Source organism: Ursus arctos, unplaced genomic scaffold (genome assembly GCF_023065955.2).
Source record: "Ursus arctos isolate Adak ecotype North America unplaced genomic scaffold, UrsArc2.0 scaffold_32, whole genome shotgun sequence".
Classification (NCBI taxonomy): domain Eukaryota; kingdom Metazoa; phylum Chordata; class Mammalia; order Carnivora; family Ursidae; genus Ursus; species Ursus arctos.
The window spans coordinates 6,830,718-6,857,074 of record NW_026623008.1 but is presented as its reverse complement, the minus strand read 5'-3'; the positions used below and the strand labels follow the sequence as shown (position 1 = coordinate 6,857,074).

At 43.7% G+C, this 26,357-nt stretch overlaps 1 protein-coding gene across 4 annotated transcripts in view; it reads left to right on the top strand.

The window, feature by feature from the left end:
• Positions 1 to 511: 511 nt before the first annotated feature.
• The window catches only part of CLSTN1 (calsyntenin 1), a 76,243-nt gene continuing 50,397 nt past the window's right edge, over positions 512 to 26,357 (top strand). For all 4 annotated transcript variants that reach the window (XM_026519892.3, XM_026519890.3, XM_026519891.3 and 1 more), the window contains exon 1: positions 512 to 825. In XM_026519892.3, the coding sequence (XP_026375677.2) occupies positions 735 to 825 (91 nt within the window). In that variant the 5' untranslated portion in view covers positions 512 to 734. The remainder of the gene's footprint in view (positions 826 to 26,357) is intronic.

Here is a 26,357-nt window from a genome sequence, read left to right as displayed (position 1 = left end):
GACCTCCATCTCCTTGAAAACCTTTCACGACCCCGCAGGCTCCCTGTCATCACCTCTATTTGGCAGAAGAGGACACCAAGACTCTGGGAGGCGACGTGCCTTGCCCGAAGCGGCCCGGCGTGTTGGCGCTCAGGCGCCCCGGGCTGCCCCCTCCAGCGGGGTCTGCACTCCGCGGGGCTGCGGTGCGAAGGGCTGAAAGGCCGGCGCCGGCCCCAGGGTGCCGCTCGCTTGGCTCCCGAGCCTGGGGCGCGCGGGAATGAGGGGTTGATGCTTTCGGCGGCAGCGCGGGCAGGGGGTGCAGCCCCCAGACACCTCGCCGCTGCTCGGGAGGTACCCCAGGCGCGGCTCCGCGGGCGCGCTCCGGGCTCCGCCGGCGACTCGAGGCGCGCGCCCCGCCCCCGCCCTCCCGCGCGCGCGCCTCTCTCCGCCTCTCCCGCGCGCGCGCGCCCCTCCCGCCGCCACCCCGCCCCCGCCGGTACCCTCGCCGGACCCGAGAGAGCGCGCCGCCGCCATCTTAGTTGCTGCCGCCGCCTCCAGCCAAGCGCTACCTCGGCGGAGGGGAGGGCGCCCGCGGCCCGAGCGCGCGGCCCAGCGTCGCGGCGGCGGCTCGTCGGACCCCAGACTCGCCGCGGCGCGAAGCAGCTGGTCCCGGGCCGCGAGAGCCCTGCTCGGCGCCCCGCGCGCGTGCCTGCCGCTCCCGCCTCGGGCCGGCCGCGGCGCCGGGAGCCGGAGCGATGCTGCGCCGCCCTGCGCCCGCGCTGGCCCCGGCCGCCTGGCTGCTGCTGGCCGGGCTGCTGAGCGGCGGCGGGGTCTGGGCCTCGCGAGGTAAGCGGCGGGCCGCGGCGGGCGCGGGGGACTCGGGGCGGGCGCGGGCGGCCGGGGAGGCCGGGCTCCGTCCCCGGGCGGGGCGCCGGACCCCCGGGTGGAGGCTGCGCGGGTCTAGGGGAACGTGCAGACGGGCCCAAGGGTCGGTCCCCTTTCCTCCGCAGCGCCCGCAGGCGGGGGTGCACCCCGGTGAGAGGCCGTGTACGTGTGTTGTGTGCTCAGATGTGCATCAGGCTGGGGTGCACGCACAGTTTTTGGTGTGTGCTTACATAAGAGCCCACTCCTCCGCATCCTTTTCCAGGATCCCGGTTTTCTGCTGCTGCACCGCGGACACCGCATCCTCGCCCCTTTCCGCCTCCTCCCGGGGTCCTTTAAATCTTGTCTGTTTTCAAAGGAGCAGAAGCTGAAACTTCTCTCGCTCCCCTCCCACGTTTCATCCAAAGGTGAAATTGTGACGAGGTTTACGATCGCGGTCTCACCCCGCGTTAGAAACCTGCATCTCCTCCACTCCCGACACCTTGGTGCAGTTTTTCTGACGGTAATTTAGATCGTTCGAGGGGCTTACATATCCTCAACAGAAACCTCTCTGATCCTTCAGGGCCGACATTATTGTACGGTTACTTGGCAAAAAAAAAAAAATAATAATAGTGAATTGATTGTTTTGTTGTTGTTTTAACCTTCATCCACTTAACCTTTTAAACAGTACCCGCTTTCTGATATTGACTGATCTTGCCAACGAAAAGCTTACGCATTGCAGATACATGCTTCCGAATGGATCTTGGAATCGTAAACCTTTTCCTTGGCCTTGGAGCAAAGTAATCTAGGTGTAGTCTATGGAAGACTTAGGTCTATTCTTCTGATTTTTGATTTTTAATAAAAAATCTTGGGGGGAGAGAGCTGATGAAAGTCTAGATGAAACGGTCATCCTATTAGCTGGCTTTAAAAAAATCCTCATTTTCTCTTCCTTGGCATGACAGACGGAGAGAAGTATGGTGCTTACAAATTAAAGGGCAGAAGAGGCAAATGCATCTTTTGTTTCATGTTCCTTTCTTCACATTGGGGATGATAAACTTTGAATACTTCATTTCTAACATTCTGTTGACTGTCATAGTCAAGTATCAGTCACTAAGTATCTATTGCTCTCTGTTTGAATTTTAAAAGTTACATCAAGCTGAGTTTGAAATGTTCTTTCCAGATGTGGAATGGAGGTCTGAAAGTCTAATATATCCAAGAGAAAATGTCAAAGTTCTGCTTCTCTTGGGGAAAACCCACACATTTCAAAAATATGTGCTTGGATTGAGTATTTTGGGAACAGCTCAAATATATTTAGTCAGTGATAACATTTCTTGTTCAAATCCGTATTTTCTTGTTTGTCCATTCACCTCTATTTGCTATTCATTATTGAATTACTTGGGTTATTCAACAAATATAAATTTCAGCTGTCAAGTATCTTCATTGTGGTGGACTAACATTAATCTTATGTGAAAGATGTGTTGAGTGCTGAGTCCTTTGTAATTTGCTGACTTTCTAAGCTTTTCTTGGTGCGTTTATAGTACTTAAGAATAATTAGTCTTCAAAATAAAAACACATTCTAAACATCATTCCGTTGCTTTTTTTTCTTTTCCCCAGCCTGCAAGGTAGAAAATGTCTTGTGAATATTACAAGAAATGCTAATAAAATGGTTTCATTTTGAGGGGTTATAAGTGGATTTTATGTGTAAATATGCAGTTTGTAGAAACACTTTCTGTGGGCTTATTTTAGAAGGTGATCATTTCAACTAATAATCTGACTTTTTTTAAATTGCTGTGAGACAGTATGACGTGAACTGCTGGCCATACTCTAGCTATCTCTAATAATTATTCATGGAATAAGTATCACATATAAATTGATGGAGAGACTGTTAGGTTTTGTAATATAAATTGCATTTTGACTTTTAATTGTTTAATAGAGAACTCCGAATTTCACTTTAATTTGTAGCTGTAGTTCTTAAACAACACCGAGTAAATAAAAATATTAGGCATATCCTTGGCATGCCCTAGGCTGCCTGCTTTCTCTCCAGTCAGTCAATGATCAGGAAACAGTAAATTGAAATAGAGCATATAGAAAACATACATATATATATATATATATATATGTATATATATATACATATATATATATATATGTATATATATATTTTTAATGCAAGCACAGACTGCATTTCTAAGCCAAAGAAATAATTTTCATTGTTATTTTCCTGTTCGCACACAGACTTCTCGGTGGGGCCTCTCCATACCGTCCTATGGGCAATTTCATCTCTCTCTGACCCCCTGAATCCTCCCTTCCCTGCCTCACTTTTTCTCTTTTCTCTTTCCATAGCACTTAATCCCATTCAAACAGCCTCATTTTGTTTATTGTCTGTCTCCCCTCCCTAGGACATAGGCCCCAAGATGGAAAGGTGTTTGGTCTGTTTGGTTCGCATGTGAATGCTAGCACGCCCACACAGTACCAGTAGGTATCTGTTGAGTGATTGAATGGATGGACAACTGTATCTCAGCTTCCACAGCATAGTATTATGTCCTAATTTTCATCTGGCAGATAAACGTTATATACTGAAAAAGGCATTACAGACTATAAAACAAACCTAAATTCTGCATTATGATATAGAAATTCATTAGCAGATAATTTTTCAAGGGTGTGTTCTGTTGATTGCAGTGTTGGGGATATTAGACCATAAAAATCCGTAGCATTGTGTGAAGGCTGTAGCGCTCTGGCTACCACTCTGAGTCTCATTGTTAAATATCCTGTCATTCTCTGCTTTTTTGGACGGTGGTTTCTTAATTTGTTACCTTGTTTTTCAGAAGTAACTTTGAGGAAAAGTCCTTTGACTATTAATCTAACAGTTGTATTGCTGGGAGTAAATGTCATTTATTTCATATAGGAGACCTATAATTACTAAAGAAATAAAAAAAATATATTTTTTAAATAATTTATTTTATTTTTTAAATTTTAATTTTTTTTCTTTTTGATTTTATTCTCGAGAGGGAGAGAAAGAGTGCAGGAGCAGAGGAGAGGGGCAGGGGGAGAGCAAGAGGGAGAAACAGACTCCCGGCTGAGCAGGGAGCCCGACGTGGGCTTGATCCCAGGACCCTGGGATCATGATCTGAGCTGAAGGCAGACGCTTAACTGACTGAGCCACTCAGGCACCCCAGAAATGATAAAATATTAATAATTCTGAATGTATTCCAGTTTAAGAGCTCTAACTCAGTTAACTGGTACCTTCAATTAACTAGAGTTCATCTTCTGACTGCAGACCCCTTTTAGGAGGAAAAGCATAAAACCAAGCAGTTTCATGGGAATTCTTTTGCAGAAGGAAGTTTGAGGAGTTCATGTCATACATTATCTATGTCAGTACTATTTGATTTTTTTAAACCAAAAAAAGCAATTAATATTTTGGTTTTAGATATGGAGAATATGACCCATAAATGAAATTTTAATGAAATATAACATTTTTTGCATTCAAGTTAGAAAATGCTCTAATTCCATGATACTGGTTTCAGGACTGGGCCGTTTATTAAACCACTTCTTAATGTCTAACGTGAGGATGTTAAAGTTTTAAGACATTTTAAAAAAGGATTGAGTTATTTTTATTATTGCTTCCTAAGGCAGGAAAATATAAATTCAGGGGCAAAGATAAAGTTTTCACTTGTAAGAGTTGAAACAAAATAGGAGGTCTGATTATCCTGGAAATCACCAAGAGTCTATTTCTCACATATTTTGGTTAACTGAGGTTTGGGATTATTATGCTTTTAAAAAAATGTATCTTGCTTTTTCTGTGGTCTTGATCTGGTAAGAGCAGAGGCATTTGAAGAAATGTGTCTTTTATAAACGGAATTTAAGATAATTGATTTGTTATAAAATACAGAGTTTGATACAGCTTCAGAAATAGGGATTCAAGATTGGGGGAAATGATTTATGCGGCGCTGTGTTCTAGCACTGTGAAAAACCAAACCAAAACAAAAGTGACATTTTGATAGCACTAGAGACTGTGCAAAAGCCAGAGATGGGAACCCTCAAACTGGCGATGTTCCCGTACCTGCTGTCAGGCTGGTGACGTGCCCTGGCCATCCGTTCGCAGGGCCGCCACCACCTCGCAATGGGGATACTGCATTTATTTGTCCCCGATTATAGAGATTCTTTCTTCTCTGTGTTTTAGGCATATTTTTGTTCATTTTCTCCTTTAGCTGCAGGATGATATCGTTATTCAAGTTTTTCACAAGATGTGTTGCTAAGGCTTTTTCATTTTTAAAGTTTAAATGAAAATTCATTTACTTTAAAGTAACCAAATTGAGGGGCGCCTGGGTGGCACAGCGGTTAAGCGTCTGCCTTCGGCTCAGGGCATGATCCCGGCGTTATGGGATCGAGCCCCACATCAGGCTCCTCCGCTATGAGCCTGCTTCTTCCTCTCCCACTCCCCCTGCTTGTGTTCCCTCTCTCGCTGGCTGTCTCTATCTCTGTCGAATAAATAAATAAATAAATAAATAAAATCTTTTAAAATAAAGTAACCAAATTGAGACCATCTTAAAAACCTATAAAACACATCTATTCCAGGGGCACCTGGGTGGCTCAATCGTTAAGCGTCTGCCTTTGGCTCAGATCATGATCCAGGTGTTCTGGGATCGAGCCCCGCATCGGGCTTCGTGCTCGGCGGGAAGCCTGCTTCTCCCTCTCCCACTCCCCCTGCTCCCACTCCCCCACTCCCTCTCTCACTGCCTCTCTCTCTGTCAAATAAATAAATAAAATCTTAAAAAAAAAAAAGTCTATTCCAGAAGCCCAATAAAAAGTAGGAAGAAAGAATCGTGTTTTTCTTTTTTACCTTAGGTCAGAGTGGATATTATCTTTCAGCCATCCTGTTTTGGACCAGTCTGATTCTCTTGTGACAAGAACTTTTTAGAATCTGCTGCTTTTCAAGTCTACCTTGATCCGTGCTTTCTTAAACTCATTATTTAGGGCAAAAAAAGACTTTCTTTTCCTTCGTTCCCTCTTTTATTTATTTTTTTATTCTTTTTAAAGATTTGTTTTAGAGAGAGAGCGCCCACGTGTAAGTGTGCGTGAGCAGTGGAGGGGAGAGGCAGAGAGAGAGAGAGACTCTCAAGCAGACTCCCCACTGAGTGCAGATCCCAATGCAGGGCTCAGTCTCAGGACCCCGAGATCACAACCTGAGCCAAAACCACGAGTCAGGTGCTCAGCTGACTGTGCCCCCCAGGCACCCTTCTTCATTCATTCCCTTGTTTTAAAGGTATTTTTTGTTGTTGTTTTGAAGATTCTGGGTTTTTTTAAATTTTATTTTTAAAATTTTTTTATTTTACTTTATTTCTTTAAAGATTTTATTTATTTGACAGAGCGCACAAGCAAGGGGAGCGGCAGGCAGAGGGAGAGGGAGAAGCAGACTCCCCACTGAGCAAGGAGCTCGATTCAGGACTCGATCTCAGGACCCTGGGATCATGATCTAAGCCAAAGGCAGCTGCTTAACCGACTGAGCCACCAACCAGATGCCCATAAAATTTTTATTTTTTAAACTTTTTTTTTTTTTTTAGAGAGAGAGAGTGTGCATGAACAGGGGTCGGGGGTGGGGTGGGGTGGGGTGGGGTGGGGGGGGTAGGGAAGGGCAGAGGAAGAGAGAGAATCTTAAGCAGGCTCTTATACCCAGTGCAGGGCTCGATCTCATGACCCTGAGATCATGACCTGAGCTGAAATCAAGAATTGGTTGCTTAGCCAACTGAGCTACCCAGCTGCCCCTAAACATTTTATTTTTAAGTACTGTCTATGCCCATTTGTGGGGCTTGAACTCACAACCCTGAGATCAAGGATTGCATGCTTTACTGGCTGAGCCAGCCAGGCACCCCTAGTAGGTTTTTTTGTTTTGTTTTGTTTTTAAGTAAGTTCTCTGCCTAACGTGGGGCTTGAATTCACGACCCCAAGGTGAAGAGGGGCATACTCTACTGACTGAGCCAGCCAGGTGCCCTCATTTCAGAACATTCTCATCACCCCAAAGAGGAGCCCCTGAGACCTTAACTGTCCCTCTAATTTCCCCTTTCCCCCAGCTCTTGGCAACCACCGGTCTACTTCCTGTCTCTATGGATTTGCCTGTTTTGGACATTTCGTATCAGTGTGGTCTGTCACTGGCTTCTTACACTTGATGTTTTCAGGGTTGGTCTATGTTGTAACGTGTATCAGCACTTCATTCCTTTTTACGGCTGAATAATATTCGCCATAGGTGTTTGTCCCTCCTGGATTCGTATGTTGAAACCAAATCCCCAATATCACGGTATTGGGAGGTGGCTTTTGAGAGGGGATTAGGGCATGAGGGTAGAGCCCTCACGAATGGCGTGAGTTCCCTTATAAAAGAGAACCCAGAGAGCTCACCAGCCCCTTCCACCAAGCGAGACACAGCGAGAACACGGCCGGCTGCAAACCAGAAGAGGGAGCTCACCAGAGCTCAAACACGCCAGCGCCTTGATCTTGGACTTCCCGGTCTCCGGATCTGTAAGAAATAAATTTCGGTTGTTCATAAGCCACCCAGTCTATGGTGTTTTGTTTTGGCAGCCCAAATAGACTAAGACAACATTTCTTTGTGTGGTTGGACCACCTTTTGTTGGTATGTTCATCAGTCGATGGACGTTCGGGTGGTTTCTGCCGTGCGGCTCCCGTGAATAATGCCGTCGTGCGTGTTTGTGTACGGGCTCGGTGTGCACACGTGTTTTCGGTTCTCGGGGGCGTACACCAAGAGTGGAGTTGCTGGGTCACATGGTCACTGTTTTACACGTTGGGGATCTGCAGAACCGTTTCCCAGAGTGGCTGCACCACCTTACACTCGCTCTTGACCTCTGTAATCGCTCCTGGGAGCTTTTGTCTAATCAGGACCCTATTTCACAGTTGTCTACGTTTTCTTACAAGGGTTTTAAATTGCTGACGTTTTCCTGCTCTAGGGATAAACCGGCGTTTCATCTAACCAGCCCCTTCCTCCACCACCCTCTCCCGCATCATTTCTAACGTTGAAAGGTCTGCCCTCTACACCTAAGTAGCCTTCCCTGTGAAAACAGATATTTCTCCACACTTCCCTGACATTTGATCATTCAGCCTGGGCACCTGCTAGCACAAAAAGCAACACTTCCATGAAAAACACTGAGACTTCAGTTGGCTTGGCTTAGGTCTGGAGTTTACCAATCCTTCAAATCTTTTTTTTTTTTTTTTTTTTTTTTTAAGATTTTATTTATTTATTTGACAGAGAGCCAGACAGCGAGAAAGGGAACACAAGCAGGGGGAGTGGGAGAGGAAGAAGCAGGCTCCCAGCGGAGGAGCCCGATGTGGGACTCGATTCCAGAATGCCGGGACCACGCCCTGAGCCGAAGGCAGCCGCTTAACGACTGCGCTACCCAGGCGCCCCACCAATCCTTCAAATCTTTGCCGCGTCCAGCCCTGCAGCTCTTCTGTTTTACCACCTCTCACTCTAAGGAAGGCTGAGCCCGTTTTCCAGCCTGCATCCAACCCCAGGCTCTGATTTCTGGTTGTGTTGAGGAATGATGAGCTCTCAGGGTGCAGACTCTGCGGTTGGGGGACAAGCAGAGTGAACCTCCAGCTTCCAGGATCAGGGTTCAACTTTTTGAAAGGAACTGGATGAAATGCTAGAATTCTTTTTTTTTTTTCCCTAAAGATTTTATTTATTTATTCCAGAGACACAGAGAGAGAGAGAGCCAGCAAGAAGGGGGAGGAGCAGAGGGAGAGGGACAAGCAGAATCCTCACGTAGCGTGGAGCCTGACGTGGGGCTTGATCCCAGGACCCTGAGATCATGACCTGAGCTGAGACCAAGAGTCAGACACTTAACTGACTGAGCCACCCAGGAACCCCCGAAATGCAAAATGCTTAAACAATTAGTTTATGACATTCCTTCATTCATTACATTATTCAGCTAATTGGCTAACAAGCATGCTTTGTTAAAGTTAATTATTTTGTCTGGTCCTTTGACTTTATTCTTTAAGTAACTATTTGTTATTTACCCAGTCTTTTTTTTTTTAAGATTTTATTTATTCATTCGGCAGAGAGAGAGACAGCCAGAGAGAAAGGGAACACAAGCAGAGGGAGTGGGAGAGGAAGAAGCAGGCTCCCAACGGAGGAGCCTGATGTGGGGCTCGATCCCAGGACTCCGGGATCACGCCCTGAGCCGAAGGCAGACGCTTAACGACTGAGCCACCCAGGTGCCCCGTCAAGTGGCTTTTAAAGAGCATAATTTATTCCATCTGAAATGCAGAATCCAGTCACATTTAATTTTACATATTTCAGATGTAGTTAATGATGAATATTGAGAGGACAAGCTGCATAATATGTGGGGCCAAGTGCAAAGTCAAAGTGTGGGCCCTTTTGCTCAAATATTATTAATAATTTCAAGATGACAGAGAGCATTAAACCAAGCATGGGGCCCAGCAAACCTAGAAGATTGTCTTGAGGTTTGATAGACTTACATGGCAGGGTATTCATAGTCGGAAAGTGGGCCTGGCCCTGGGATTTTCACCAGAGCGCTTGGTCCTCTAGACCTGCGCAGATGAATGAGCTGATGCCCCCCTCCTCGTGGCAAGACTGGCATTCTCTGGTGGCCTTAGGGTGGGGGGTGTGTACTCTTCTCTCCTCCACACCTAGCAAAGGACAGCGTATACTCAGCTCACAGTAGTGCCAGCAAATCAGAGGTAGGAGCTAATTGAGGAATAGGGTCACTTTTGATTTGGGGGATTAAAGCCTTTGCGTCAGCGGATTATGTTTACTTTTAAAATGCCTTGACTAATTCATGCCAGTTTCCTGTTACTTATGGAATCCGTAACGAGGACCACAGAAGTAATTAAAATTCTTGGATAATCCCTAATCTTTTTTTGCCACGCTTTTCAAACGTTTATCAGAGCAGCTAGTAAGTAGTGAAATGCACTGGCTTGAATTGAATTTTCTTCCTAGGCCCTACTCACTTGGGCTGCAGTTATTATAGGAACGGGGTAGGGATTAAAAGGTGGGCGGTGGCTGTTTTCGGTATGGGAACACCTCGGTTACTGGTGCTGTGATAATGCCAGGGTACCTTGATAATCCCCAGCCTGTGTTATAAAGCCCTGAATCGGCAATGTTCTTGAGCTTGCTTCTGAGATGTTTGTAAGATATCCATTAATATCTGCCCATGATTCCTGAATGTAGCATTTTCATTTGGCAAGGGTTTAAAAAGTCCATGCCCAAGTGTAGGAAACTGCTTGTTTAATTAAGAGGAGCAACTAAGAAGCATCTTCCAAACATTCAAAGCCCAGAATAGAAAATGACTTACATGCTTTTTTTTATATGAAATCGATCATTTTTAAGCCTGGAGGAACATGTGCCAGTGGGATTTTGCATAACGTAGTGTCCCTTTTCCCCTTGATGATGACTTTGGTTAAGAACAACTGCAGTATTGATATTTGTTTGATGAAATGTTTTAGATAGGTCATCAATGCCAGTCAGTGATCAGGGCGCCCGGGTGGCTCAGTCAGTTAAGCGTCTGCCTACCGCCCAGGTCATGATCCCAGGGTCCTGGGATGGAACCCCGAGTCAGGCTCCCTGCTCAGCGGTGAGTCTGCTTCTCCCTCAGCTCCCGCTCGTGCTCGCTCGTGCTGTTGCTATCTTCATCTTTCTCTTAAATCTTTAAAAAATTAAATAAATACCAGTGATTAGTATATATTTGCTTATTCAGTTGATAAAATTTATTAACCCCACTTTTTCTAGAATTGTTGGGTATTCTTGAAAGGTTTGAGGTTTTTACCACTACTTTAAAAAAGTAATGAATAAGGCAAGTATGTATTTGTTGTGTTTTTTTCTTTTCCTATGAAGTGTATGTTTATGTGGTTTTCAGTACTGATGGACAGAGTGAAACCAGGGGCAGTGAGAAAGGAAGTATGGGCCACTTCGACCAGGCTTTGATGGTTTAGGCCTGAAGGAAGAACACTAGAAGGGTTTCCTGAAGTTTCTGTTTTATCTGGAAACTCAGCTCCGTGGTGTGGGAGAGCAGACAGGGACGTGGGGCAAAAGCCTTGGCTTGGAACAGAGCAGGCCTGACTGTACCTTCTTATCTTCTGGGAATTCAAGTACAGGCAGGCACACTGAGGCAGGCTGGTGCAGGGAGCCGTGATGGAGCCCCAGCGCCCTCAGCGGTCGCTAACAGTTAGACGCCTGAGTACGAGCTCCTTGACTACCTCAGCTCTGTGCCGTCTTCTCGTTCAGTTGTTAACGAGCCTTGACAGGCTGTGTTGTTTCCTGGGGCCCATTTCTGATTCCCAGATGACCTGAAAAGGAATTTGTATCCACCTATTAGGAATTCAAGTTAGAACTCAAATTGCATTTTCCCCGGAAACATTGTTATACACCCTTTAAGCTCTAAAAGTGATCATCAGAAACCAATTTGACCCATAACACAAGTGGAAACAAGGCAAATTTGTAGTAAAATACAGCACGCCATTGCAGTATTAATTTTATAAACCAGAGATGAAGTGCTAGTTAAAATGTGGTAAGTAGGTCTTGAAGTAGGTAGAGTAGCTCTTAAAGATTTTGTGGGGAGCATCGGCTGTGATCAGTCACGCTCGGCTCACACCTGGGCCGAAGAGGGTGACTTCTAAGTGACCTGGCCCGTGAGAGGGATGGGTGGGAATGTGACCCCTTCACTGTGATCTTGGAGAGGAAGGAAGCAGAAGCGGGGAGACGTGGGCCCGCAGGCCGCCTGGCGACCAGGTGGCGGCACTGCAGGGGTGGCTGCCTGGGGGGACCCAGCGGCCGGCTGGGTGCCATTGGTCTTCCGCTCACAGCTGTGTGTCCACGGCGCGGAGAACCGCCGGAGTGTGCAGGTCACCCCTTGCAGAGAGTGCTTACCGATGTGCGTCACTTAAAGAGATGACTTACAGTCAGATGTACTTTGTGTTTTTCATCAAAGAAGATTTTACTTAAGAATTGCCGTTTAAAACCATTGCTTGAATTGTCCAAGTACCAAAATGTATACGAATTAAATTTACCCCTTGTAAGAGCTATTTTACTAAAGCAAATGTAAAAAAGGTGGTTTACATAACCCCCAGTATTCTTGATTAGATGTGTACGTGTTGTTTACTGGAGGTCATCCATTCCAAATAGTGGTGACCTGGTGACTTCTAACAGTAATGATAAAGGATGCCTGCAGACCCCCTCTCCAGATCATTGTTCAGGGTGATCTCTGAGGCAGTGTTTCCCTAAGGGTGTTATGTGGTAAAAGAGCTCTGTCGGTTACCTAAGTTTGGGAGATGCTGTCAGTGCTGTAGGACTTCTCAGAACCTTTAGCGGACTGTGTTGAAGAATTGCTGGGGATGGGGAGGTATAATCCACATTCATCCAGCTAACAACCATGGACTCTTTCGTGACACCACTATACCGTAGAACACAGTTAGGGAAATGCTGTCACCTCCATATTGTAGAAGAAGAAAAATCTGATTTCGTGCAAAAAGAATAGGTTAAAATGACCTAAAATGCTGCCTCTTTGAGATCACTAGTCTTAAACCTTTTGTGTATATCTCTAGATTTTTTTCTCTTGTAAAAATTTATCTATGTAGTCAAAGTTTTAAACAAAATGAGTTCATCTTATATGAGTTGTTTTGTAACTTTCTCAATGTCATTCATTAAACATTTGTCCCGGGCATGATGGGTATATCCATTAGAAGGATGTATGTGGTAGGATCTATTTAACTAATCCTGTTGGGTTCCAGACTCTTTGGTCTCATGGAACGTCTGTGCTCTCAAAAATTTTTTTTTTTTTTAAAGATTTTATTTATTTATTTGACAGAGATAGAGACAGGCAGCGAAAGAGGGAACACAAGCAGGGGGAGTGAGAGAGGAAGAAGCAGGCTCATAGCGGAGGAACCTGATGTGGGGCTTGATCCCAGAACGCTAGGATCACGCCCTGAGCCGAAGGCAGAGGCTTAACCGCTGTGCCACCCAGGCGCCCCTGTTCTCTCAAAAATTATTGAAGACCTCAAAGAGATTGTGTTTAAGTGGGTTTTATCGATCAATATTTACTCTTAGAAATTAAACTGAGAACCTATTAAAATATTTATTAATTTATTTAAAGTAGCAGTAATAAACCCATTAAGTGATAACATTATTTACTATATTAAAATTGAAATATAGTTGGGTAACATTATATTTTTAAGGAAACACTGTATTTTCCAAAGCAAAAAACAATTTAGAAGACTGGCATTGTTTTACATTTTTGCTAATCTCTGTAATGTGGGTTTAAGGGAAGTCAGCCAGATTTTGTATTCAACCCCTTGCTACCTGTTGTTTAGTTGAAGTCGGTGAAGAAAATTTAGCCTCACCAAATACGTGGCTGGAGAAGGGAGGACTTTGTGGACCTCCTGAAGGGGTCTTGGGGACCCCAGGAGCCCTCAGACCCACCACATTCTGATAACAGTGGTTGATGTCAAAATACAGTTGAGGGGTATGCCGCCTGTAATTTGCTTCTAAATAATAGATGTAGAAAGCACAGCTTGCAAAGGATTTGCTTAAAAAAGAGAGAGAGAGAAATTAGAGTTAATTCAGCTGATTCCTGTAATCCTGTCTCTCTCTTATTTACATTGTCGTTTGCTTTCTTGAGTGTAGAGGACAGTGCGGTTCTGGGGCCCAGGTGTGGGCTAGCCTGTGACATGCAGATGGACAGCACATCTTGCTGCCACCCAGTGTGGGGCCTTTACAGGTGGGCCGTTAATACCCTGTGTGTGAGGAATCGGGATCTTGTGTGCCTGGGCTTGATTACTTGGGTTTCCTTTTTAATTTTGCTACACATTTTTAATGAGGGAAAGGCAAGAATAGGTGAAAAAGTAGAGAAAGATGATAAAATCAGATTTATTTGGGCTTTTTCTTTGGGAGTATATACTTTATCAGTATTTCTAGAATGAGAGCTACAAAAAAATCAAGCTTTTTTTTTTAAGTTCAATATTTAAAAAAAAAAAGATTACCATCTTCCTTTTTCTTCCTAAGACGGCCCCTTTGAGACCTTTAAATGGCTGATTTCATTGTAAAAATGCTTTTCATAACGACCCGAATAAAGGAAGTCTCTAGTGCTATTTGCTTTCTTTTCCTAAAAAATCTTTTGTAGTTTTTTCAGAATCTGAAATAAGTTCTTCATCCGTACCTGTCGTGCGTGTCTTGGTGGGCCGTGGTCGGTTGGTGGTTTGGGCGGCACTCTTGGTTAACCAATGACCGAGTTCTCGGTGGCACTACCTTCCATAAATCCGGTTTCCGCTTGAAAGGTCATCTAATCCTTTCCCCGCTTTTACGATAAAGTCCTTTACTTTAATTTTTTTATTCTTTTAAAGATTTTATATTTAAGTAATGTCCAGACCCAACGTGGGGCCCAAACTCACAACCCTGAGATTAAGATTCATGTACTCTTACGACTGAGCCAGCCAGGCGCCCCAGTCCCAGTCCTTTACTTTTTAAAAAAAAATTTTGTTATTTTAAAAGATTTATCTATTTATTTTAGTGGGGGTGGGGAGGAGTAGAGGGAGAGGGAGGGAGAGTCTTAAGCAGACTCTGCACTCAGCACAGAGCCCGACGTGGGGGTCGACCTCACAACCGGGAGATCACGACCGAAGTGGAAACCACAAATTGGACACTTAACCAACAGCCAGCCAGGCGCCCCAGCCCCAGTCCTTTACTTTTAAAACCCGACAATTTCTTTTCCCACTTAAGTAATCTCTGGTTACTTGTATATTATTTCATTAGAACAAGTACTTTTTTAAACCTAGCCTAAAAACCTCATCTATCTAAAAAGTCAGTTTTTGAATTATATGGCTAGAATTCTAGAAATGTAAAGGATTTTAGAATCAATTTAGCTTAATCAGCCCATTTTTACCAAGGAAGAAACAGGTGAAGTAGTTACTGTTGTCAGGATGATATGTTATAGCTTATCCTATGAAAAGCAGAATTGCGGAGCCCCATCTACAGTCTTTAGCTGCATTTTTCTCTGTAATAAGGAATATTCAGAAAGCATAAATTTGAGTGACTAGTTAGGAACTTCTCATGTGCAGTTGAGTCAATGAGTCAGTAATGATTATGAAATTGGAGTAGAGTTTTAAAAATTCTGGAGAAAGTACATTGTATTAAAGTTACATCATTTTTAATTTTGTACCACTTGTTTGTGCAAACATGCCAGAAGTTTGCACACTATGCCCAAATCAGTGTCAGAGTTGACAGGGATTCTTGGCATGTGATTCTTCTCTACAGTGAGGACTGGCATCAGTTAGCTAGTATCTGCTGGGGTTCGTCTAATCTGAGAGCTCCTTTCATTTTGGGGGGCAGCCTTCGTTGCCAGATTTAAATTTCTTTAAAAGACTTTATTTATTTGAGAGAAAGAGTGAGCGAGTGAAAGAGAGAGCACGAGCAGAGGGAGAGGGAGAGGGAGAAGTAGGCTCCCTACTGAGCAGAGAGCCTGATGTGGGGCTCGATCCCCGGCCCCTGAGACCATGACCTGAGCTGAAGCCAGATGCTTTAAGTGACTGAACCACCCAGGCGCCCCTGTCAGATTTAAATTAATGAACTTTTTTTTTTTAAAAAGCGGTTCAGAGCAAAATTGTGCGGAAAGTGTAGAGTTCATATACCCTGTTCCTCACACATGTACGACTTGCCCCACTATTGACATCTGTAGTGTTACACGTATTACAATCAAAGACACATCATTATCACCCAAAGTCCATAGTGTACGTTAAGGTTCACTCCTGGTGTTTGTTGTACATTCTGTGGGTTTTGACAGATGTGTGATGGCATGTATTCAGCACTGTAAGATCAAGTGTCACTGCCCTAAAAATCCTCTGTGCTCCACCTGTTTGTTCCCTTCTCCCCCCAACCCATCATCCACTGACCTTTTTACTGTCTCCATAGTTTTGCATTTTCTAGAACATCTCAGAGTTGGAATCATATGGTATGTGGCCTTTTCAGATTGGCTCCTTTCACTTAGTAATCACTTAAAGTTCCTCCATGTCTTTTCATGGCTTGATAGCTTTTTTTTTTTTTTTTTTTTTTTTTAAGTGCTAAATAATCCTTGTCTGGATGGAGTACAGTTTTCCATTCACCTACTAAAGGACAGCTTGGTTGCTCCCAGGTTTTGGCAATCATGAAAAAACTTGCTGTCAACATCCATGTGCAGGTTTTTGTGTGGATGTAAGTTTTCTAGTCGTTTGGGTAAATACCAAGGGGTGTGATTGCTGGATCATATGTTAAGAGTATGACTCGTTTTGTAAGAAACTTGCCAAACTGTCTTTCAAAGTGGCTGTACCATTTTGTATTCCCACCAGCAACGAGTGAGAGTTCCTTATGCTCCACATCCTCCCCAGCATTTGGTGTTATCAGTGTTTTGGATTTTGGCCATTCTCATAGGTGTGTAGTGGTATCATTGTTGCTTTTTTTTTTTTTTTTTAAGATTTTATTTATTTATTTGGCAGAGAGAGAGAGAGAGACAGCCAGCGAGAGAGGGATCACAAGCAAGGGGAGTGGGAGAGGAAGAATCAGGCTTCCAGCGGAGCAGGGAGCCCGATGTGGGGCTTGATCCCAGGACCCTGGGATCACGCCCTGGGCCGAAGGCAGACGCTTAACGACTGAGCCACCCAGGCGCCCCTCATAGTTGCTTTAACTTGCAATTCCCTAATGACATACGATATTGAGCATGTTTTTACATGCTTACTTTCCATCTGTATACCTTTGATGAGGTGTCTGTGCAGGTCTTTTGCCCATTTAAAAAATCATACTGTTTTCTTGTTGAGTTTGTGTGTTTGTTTTCTTATTGTTTGTACATTTTGGATAACAGTCATTTATCAGATGTGTCTTTTGCAAATATCTTCTCCCAGTTTGTGGCTTGTCTTCTCATTCTCCTGACATTACGTTTTACAGAGCAGAGGTTTTTAATTTTAATGTAGTCCAGTTTATCAGTTCTTGACCATGCCCATCAGTTATCAGTGTCATGACCATGCCCAAGGTCATCTACGTTTTCTCCTACATTATCTTCCAGGAGTTTTGTAGTTTTGCGTTTCCATTTAGGTCTCCTACATGCATTTGGATTTAGTTGTTGTGACGGGTGTAAGGTCTGTGTCTGGATTTGTCCTTTTCCATGCGGAGGTCCACTCGTTCCAGCATGACTTTGTTCCGCTGTGTTGCCTTCGCTCTCTCATCAAAGATCGTTGACTGTCTGTGGATCTGCTTCTCGGCTGTCCGTTCTGTTTCATTGATCTATTCATTCTTTCACCCATACCACACTGTGTTGATCACTGTGGCTTTGTATAAAGCTTTGTTCTTCTTCAGTATTGAGTTGGCTGTTGGGGGTCTTTTGCCTCCCTTTATAAATTTTAGAATCAGTTGATTGATACCCACGATATAACTTGCTGGGATTTTGATTGGAATTACATTGAATCTGTAGATCGAGTTGGGAAGAATTGCCATCTTGACAATAATGAGTCTTCTCCATGAACATGGAATATCTCTCCATTTATTTGGTTCTTTTTTTGATATCTTTAATTAGATTTTTCCTCATATAGCTCTTATGCATAAATACCTTAGATTTTTACCCAAGCATTTCATTTTTGGAGTGCTAATGTAAATGGTAATGTGTTTTAAATTCTGTTCTGTTTGTTCACTGCTAGTATGTAGGAAAGTGATAGATTTTTGCATATTAATCTTCTATCCTGCAGCCTTGCTATAATCACTAATTATTTCCAGGAGGTTTTTTGTTGTTGTTGTTAATTCTTTCAGATTTTCTACATAGATGATCATGTATCATCTGAGAACAGAAGACGGTTTTACTTCTTCCATCCCAGTCTGTAGACCTTTTATTTTCTCTTTTAGTCTCATTTCATTAGTTAGGATTTCCAGGACAATGCTGAAAAGCAGTGGTCAGAAGGCATGTCCTTTTCTTGTAAGTATGATGTTAGCTGTAGGTTTTTTGTAGATGTTCTTTACCAAGCTGAGGAAATTCCTTTCTTTTTTTTTTTTTTAATTTTTGTTTTTAATTTTATTTTGAAGTAAGCTCTACGTACAATGTGGAGCTTGAACTCATGACCCTGAGATCAGGAGTTGTGTGCTCTACCGAGTGCAGTGAGCCAGTCAGGCACCCCAGGAAATTCCTTTCTATTCCTAGCTTGCTGAGAGTTTTTTTTTTTTTTTTTCATTTGTCTTGTTTTTTGTTTTTTCCCAAGAAAGAGTGTTGGATTTGGTCAAATGCTTTTTCTCCATCTTTTTTTTTTTTTTTTAGACTTATTTATTTGAGGGACGCCTGGGTGGCTCAGTCAGTTAAGTGTCTGCCTTTGGCTCATGTCATGATCCCAGGGTCGTGAGATCAAGTCCTGCATCAGGCTCCTTGCTCAACAGGGAACCTGCTTCTTACTCTTCCTTCCGCTTCCCCTGCTTGTGCTCTCTCTCTGGCATATAAATAAAATCTTTAAAAAAAAGATTTATTAGAGAGAGAGAGAGAGCATGAGCATGGTGGGGGGGGCAGAGGGAGAGAATCTCAAGCAGACTCCCCACTGAGCTCAGAGCCCATTGCCCCATTGCCCCATTGAGGGGGTTGATCTCACGACCCTGAGATCAGGATCTGAGCCTAAACCAAGAGTTGGTTGCCCAACAAACTGCACCACCCAGGTACCCTGCTTTTTCTCCATCTTCTGATATGATTGTGTAGTTTTTCTTCTTTTGCCTATTGATGTGATGGCTTACATTAATTGATTTTTGTATGTTGAAACAGCCTTACATACTTAGGATAAATCTGACTTGGTCATGCTGTATAATTTTTTTAACTTGTTGATATAGATTTGGTAATGTTTTGTTGAGGATTTTTCCGTAAGAGATATTGGTCTGTAGTTTTCATGTAATATCTTTGCTTGGTTTTGGTATTAGGGTAATGCTGGCCTCATAGAATGAATTAGGAAGTGTTCCTTCTGCTTCTGTCTTCTGGAAGGGATTATGGAGTACTGATAAAATTTTTTTCTTAAATATTTCGTAGAATTTTTTAGTGAACCCATATGGGCCTAATGCTTTATATTTTGGAAGGTTATTCATTATTGATTCAGTTTCTTTAGTAGATAATGCTATCCCCTCTTTCATTTCTAATACTAGTAATTTGTGTTTTTTCTCTCTCTTTCTCTCTCTTTCGTTATCTTTTTTAGAAGCTTATCAGTCTTTTTAAAGAACCAACTTTGGTTTTGTTGTTGTTGTTTTTGGTCTCTGTTCATTTCCTGTCTTCAATTTCATTGATTTCTGCTCTTTTATTATTTCTTTTCTTCTGCTTACTTTGGATTTAATTTGCTCTTCTTTTTCTAGTTTCCTAGGATGGAAGCTTAGAGTATTGATTTTAGATCTTCTTTTCTAATATATGCATTCCATGCTATTAATTTCCCCCAAAGTACTGCTTTAGCTGTACTCCACACATTTGATTCTTCTCTGATCTCTGTGTTATTTAGAATTACAATGTTTAATCTCCAAGTATTTGGGGCTTTCTCAGCTGTCTTTATGTTATTGATTCTTATTTAAATCCATTGTGGTCTGGGAGTAAATGATGTATGATTTTTATTCTTTTAAATCTGTTAAGGTGTGTTTTATGGCCCAGAATGTGGTATATCTTGGTGAATGCTCCGTGTAAGCTTAAAAAGAATGTGTGGGGCGCCTGGGTGGCTCAGTCGTTAAGCATCTGCCTTTGGCTCAGGGCGTGATCCTGGCGTTATGGGATCGAGCCCCACGTGGGGCTCCTCTGCTGGAAGCCTGCTTCTTCCTCTCCCACTCCCCCTGCTTGTGTTCCCTCTCTCACTGGCTGTCTCTCTCTCTGTCAAATGAATAAATAAAATCTTAAAAAAAAAAAAAAAGAATGTGTAATCTGCTGTTGTTAGATTAAGTAGTCTATAGGTGTTAATTATACCCAGTTTATTGGTGCTTTTCAGTTCAGCTCTGTCCTTACTGATTTTCTGCCCAGTGGATCCATCTATTTTGGATAGAGGGATGTTAAAATCTCCAACTATAATAGTGGATTCATCGGTTTCTCCTTGCAGTTTTATCAGTTTTTGTCTCATCTATTTTGATGCTGTGTTGTTAGGTACATACAAATGTGCCTGACATTTTTTTTTTTTTTTTTTTTTTTTTTTAAGCAATGAAAGTGATTTATTGGCTCTCAGAACTGAAAAGTCCAAGGGAGGAGAGGCTTCGGGTGGTTTGATTTGGTAGCTCAGCCGTGTCGTCAGAGGCCTGGCTGCTGCTCCTCTGCTCTGCTTCAGGCTTCACAGCCTCGCTCCAAACCTGGCTTCTCTCAGTGGCAGAAGGGATCCAGAAACCCAGGTTTCCTACCCATAAACCACTCTGCCCAGAGGGGAGAGTGTCCTTTTGGTGGCTCTTCCAGAGAAGTGAGAAAGCCTCTTTCCTAGAAGCCCCAGTCCTATGAAGGATACATTACATGTTACTGGACAGAATTAGTCTAGCTGTCCTTCCCGAACCATCGTCTGTGCTTGAGAACTAGCATGTGCTGTTTGGCTTTGGTGCGGGTCAAGTGTGCCTAACGTTTCATATTTAAGGGTTGTTAAGTCTTGGACAGTTGACTTTTTCGTCATTATGTAATGCCCCTCTTTATTCCTAATAACTTTCCTGGCTCTGAAGTTGGCTCTGAAATTAGTTAGCTACTCATGCCTCCTCTCGATTAGTGTTAGCATGGTATATCTTTCTCCATCCCTTCCCTTTTACTCTATATGTATTTTTATATTTAATGATTTTCTTGTAGACAACACATAGTTGAGTCTTATTTTTGATCCATTCTGACAATCTGTCTTTTAACTGGTGGATTTATACCTTTGATGTTTACAGTGATTATTGATTTAATTGGTTTAATGTCTATTGTCTTAATTACTGTTTCCTTTTCGTTGTCTTGTTCTTTGTTCCTCTTTATGCCTTCCATTATCAAGTACATTGTTGCTGTTGTTATTTTGAAAAACTGTATTCGTTAGATCAATTAAGAGTAAGAAAAAGAAAAGTTGTTATTTTACTTTATTCGTACTCCATTGCCCGCCCTTCCTTTCTTTGTGTACATCTGAGGTTCTGTTGTTTCTTGGGGTTTTGGGGGGTTTATTTATTTATTTGAGAGAGAGTACACTTGGACGCCTACAAGTGGGGGGGCAAAGGGAGAGAGAAACTTAAGCAGGCTCGCTCAGCTTGGAGCCCAGTGCGGGCTCCCTCTCACATCCCTGAGGCACAACCTGAGCCAAAACCAAGAGTCCAACGCTTAACCATCTGAGCCACCCAGGCGCCCCTTGTTTTGTTTTTATATTTATCCTGGTTGGTGTGCTCTGAGCTTGTGTGGTTTGGTGTCTTTGGGGGAAATTCTGTCATTGCTTCAAATATTGCTTCCGTGCCGTCCTTCCTCCTTCAGTTATTCCCCTTAGCATGTGTTACTCCTTCTAGCTGTCCTGTGGTTCTTGGATACTCTCTTCTTGTGTTTGTTTGATTGTTCAGCCTTTTTCTCTTTGCTTTTCAGTTTGGGAAGTTTCTGCTGTCATATCGTCAAGCTCAAAGAGCGTTTCCTTGGCTGTGCCCAGTCCAGTCGGAATGAGACCTTCGAGGGCATTCTTCATTTCTGTGACACTGGTTTTGACCTCTAGCATTTCTTTTTTATTTATGCATAGAATTTTCATCTCTCCTTACATTGTACATCTGTTCTTGCACGTTGTCTGCTTTTTCCATTAAAGCTCTCAGCATATTTATCCTAGTTTAAAAAACTCCCGGTCTCCTAATTCCCACACTGCTGCCGTATGTGAGTGCTTCTGATGCCCGTTCAGTTTCTTCAAACTGTGTTGTCCTTTCTTACGTCTTGTAGTTTTTTGTTGAAAAGTGGACATGATGTGCCGGGTGAAAGGAACTGCCATGAACAGGCCTCCCTTGAGGTAGTGGTGAGGGGTGGGGGGAGGGTACTTCTTAGTGCTGTGATTAAGTCGGTCTTCGAGTAACCTGTGCCCTGGGACTGTGAACGACCCGAGCACCTCTCAGCCATCCCTCCCCCGCTGAGGTGGGACAGGTGGTAGGGTGGGCCGGAGGTGAGTATGTGCTTTCCTCCAGGTGGCTTAGGCTCTGATCAAGTAGTTCCCCCCAAGGGCAGGCCCCGTAAAGCACAGAGTGCTCGGGTATATTTCAAAATGCTTCTTCTCCTTTCCCTCTGCTGGAAGCACTAAGGGATTTTCTCTGATACTCACTATGAGGATCTTGTAGGGCTCCTGGAGATAAAACTCACAAAACTGTGGGGGCCTCCTGAAGACTGGGTGCTCCTGGAGTTCTTAGCTTTCAGACTCATCCACACTGAGCCTCCAGCTCTCATCAGTTCCTGTTCTCTTACCTGCGCGCTGGTTCCTGCGGAAGTTGCTGCTCAGAGGAATTGTTAATTCTCTCTCTCTATTCCTGTCCCTACCGTTTAGGGGGGCAGTGGTCTGCCCTGTGACCTCACTTCTCTGGTGACATAAGAAGAGTTGTTGATATTTCAGTTAGTCCAACTTTTTGCTTGTTGTTAGGACAGAGTGGTGACTTCTTTTTTTTTTAAAGATTTTATTTATTTATTCGACAGAGATAGAGACAGCCAGCGAGAGAGGGAACACAAGCAGGGGGAGTGGGAGAGGAAGAAGCAGGCTCATAGCAGAGGAGCCTGATGTGGGGCTCGATCCCACAACGCCGGGATCACGCCCCGAGCCGAAGGCAGACGCCCAACCGCTGTGCTACCCAGGCGCCCCCAGAGTGGTGACTTCTAAATTCCTTACATGCTGGACCAGAAACCACAAGTTCTCAATATCACTTCTCTCTCTCTCTCTTTTTTTTTTTTTTTTTAAGATTTTACTTTTTTATTTGAGAGGGAGAGAGGGAAAGCACGGGCAGGGGAAGGAGGAGAGGGAGAAGCAGGCTTCCTGCTGAGCAGAGCCCAATGTGGGGCTTGATCCCAGGACCCCAGGATAATGACCTGAGCTGAAGGCAGACGCTTCACCAACTGAGCCACCCAGGCGCCCCATCAATATAACATTTTAAAGCGTACAATTCAGTGGCATTTAGTGTATTCACAGTGTTGTGTAACCACCACCTCTGTCCAATTCCAAAATCCAAAACATTTTCATCACCCCAAGTCACTTCCTCTGCCTTTCTCCCCTGAGTCCTTGGTAACCACTAATCTGCTTCCTGTCTCTGGATTTAATTATTCTGGATATTTCATGTAAATAGAACTATACGGTATGTGACCTTTTATGTCTGACTTCTGTCACTTAGCATAACTTTTTTGAGGCTTATTCCCAGTGGAGCGTGTGTTAGTACTCCGTTCCTTCTTAATGGCTGAATAATATTCCCCGGCATTTTGTTTATTCATTCATCTGTCAATGGACATTTTGGCTTGTTTCTACCCATTAGCTGTTGTGAATAGTGCAGCTGTGAATATTAGTGTATGAGTATTGGAGTACCTGCAACAGTTTTTTGGGTATGTACTGAGGAGTAGAATTGTTGGGTCGTACGGTAATTCTTTGTCTGATTTATTGAGGAACCAGCGACCATGCCTGAATTATCTTGCATTCCTACCTGCAGAGGGTGTTACTACCCCTCCACCCCGACGCACATCAACTTTTTACCTCTCAAAGTAAAGCATCGTCTATTCCTTCAACTGTCCTTTGTATCACTTATGACTTTATTTCCAAATTCTCTGCCAGCCTCCTCTCTTTCTCCTTGAGTGCCCCACGGTGTAGATACTACCTTCCAGATGGGGCAGAGGGTTGAACAGAGCTCTGCACACAGGAGCAGGGCTGGAGCGCTGTGGGGCTAGCACCCCCTGTCTGTGCTTTTCAGCCACCCGGTCACACCAACTTTATTTAACCAAGTCCTTCCACCATGTTGGTGTTGAACCACGCTTCTCATCTTCTAACTCGATGCTTTGTTTTAGTGCGGGTCTTTACATTACATCTCGCTGTGCGTGACCCACCACCCCATTCTGTCAAGTGAGTTTTGATCCTGACTCCACATTCCATCTTTTCATTCTCAAATTTGGTATAAAGGCTGGAGACAGCCAACCAAGTATGAACTTTGAAAGGTTACGAGAGACTGTGCTAGGTTTCCCCAGGTTCATTATTCAGTGACATTTTGGGGTGTCATTAAACCCATTTAAGTCCACCCATCTTTACTTCCATCCACTTTCCATTTGCCATCTTGTTCTTAGTCACAAGAAGATGAAAGTCTTCGTCAGATGCCTCGTCACAGTTTAATACACTCTTCCTGGAGTTTCAGTTGAGTTGTGGTAAGCATCGTTTTTATGGACGTGCTCGGCACTTCACAGATTGTAGCTGGCGTTCTTCCACCATCCCTGTGACTTTCCTAGTAACCCTCTCAAAAGAGGAAATGTGTAAATCACTTGTGCTTGGGAATAATGGTACCAGCTCTTTGTGATTTCTTTTCCTTCTCTAAAGGCACACAAACCAATCTAGAATTTTGTTCATGATCAATGTCACGCTCACTGAGATACAGTCTTGAACTGTCCATTTCTTCCCATTTTGAACATTCAGGTATTATGTGCTTTGCAATTCCTTCAAGTTAAACTGTAGTATAGTGTGGCAGTTCTGTTCATACGTCTTCTCCGTGTCCTGTGACTTAAAACACCCCTCGTAAATTAGGAGAAGTGTGTCCTTTTCTTCTTCGTCTGTATGTCTTCCCCAGTCTTGGACTGGGCATCTCTCATCATTACAGCGATTCTGCTCTTTCTACTATAAACGTGCTTCTTGAGACATGCGGTGGCAAAGTAAGATGGAACGGTTCTATTTTCTGTGTTTATCATAAAAATGTTACATGGATTTTTAAGTAATGTAAGAACTCTATGTAAAAGCATTTATGTTGCTGTGGATAGTATTGTAAGAATGTAAGCAATGAGCAAAAAATAGGGGAGCACGGAGAGAATCTTCATTTTTCTGACTAGCTGTCCTTGATTTATTAGGCAGGTCTAGTCAACTTATGACAGGACTTGGGGTAACGGCTATTAAGGACTCTGCGTTGATAGTGAATGTCAGCAGGTCCTGAATGCTAGGTGGCCTTTTCTGAACCACATATGATAAAGTTTTCCATTGTATATGAAGGTCAGGAGACTAAAAAAACACGCAGAACTTGGAAATTACCACCAGACTATTATATTACGATTCGGGACAGCGCCCTGTCCTATTTGAACTTGAGACAAATGTGGTGATGATAAAGAAGAAAGGAAAGGGCAAACTTGGCCTGTATTTTCTGATAACATTGCAGAATAGGAAATTTAAGGAAATCATGGCCTGCACTTTGTTGTGTCGCTAGGTTTCCGATCAGCGTGCGTCGTAAGGGTTAATTGATAAATGGATGAATACGAACCAACGACTTGAAATGTTCTGATCGTGTTTTGGCAGTGACTTTGTTACTGTCATGTTATATATTTAATTCTGTAGAAGCTGCATAAAAATATATGTACTCTGAATCCTTTCCATGCTCATAAGCTAGGAACTGAGAGGCGTGAAAGGGCTCTGTTCCAAAAATATTTTCCTCCAGCAGCTTGCAGCTTGCCTCCACTTCTTACCTTACTTTCTACTTTTATATTAAATCCTTGAAGTTCTTTGCAAAGTGCAGGTGTGGGTACCTTAAGTCATTGTCGTTGATCAGCACCCAACTCAAGGCCGTTTCTCAGACCAGCTGGCCAGTCTTAGCAGGACTGTGAGGAAGTGGAAAGTCGCTGCAGGTAAGTGTTGATTTGGTGCAAATGAAGAGGTCAGGAAAATCCGGAAGCACATACTGATGGGGGTGTGGGCAGTCGAACACCCTGGAAACTCTGGCCCGCCAGGGGAAGCTCTGGGAACCTGTTAGTAGCACATATAGAAAGGCAGGGGATGGACACCGAAGAGAAGGTTCGTACTTTCGCATCGCTTTGCCTGTGAGAAATGCTCTACGTTACATTTCCGAGAATTAATAGTCATGCGTGAGATGATTTTGCTTAAGTGGGGGGTTCTTGCGCTAAAATAAGGAGCCAGTGGCCATAGTTGGTACTATGAGTAAGTGTCCTAGAAAAGCTAAGCCGAAGACAGGTCCCTACCAAAATAGCTCGGAAGTGGGGGCGTTTTGGGGGGGAGGACAAAGGGCAAAAAAGCATTTAAGAGAGCAAAAGTGAAAATCGCCCTGTTTCTCTGACAAGGAAACTCTCCAAATGCCTTTATTCATGAGCCTTCTGTGATACGTTTGTTCTTTGTTGGGGAGTGCGTCAGAATCTCCTGGAGAATGTTCCATTCCAAACCTGCCCAGCCCCAGGTCAGCCTGCCTGACTCAGACTCCAGAGTGGGGCCCAGGAGCTGTATCTAGGGGATTCTGCCTCACGCCAGGCTAGGAGCACTGCTGTGGCTGATGAACTGACGCATTTTCTTTGCTCTCTGGTTTGGTCTCCCCTCCTCTGTTAGGATACTAATTTTAATAAATATAGTGTCTCCAGTTTCACACC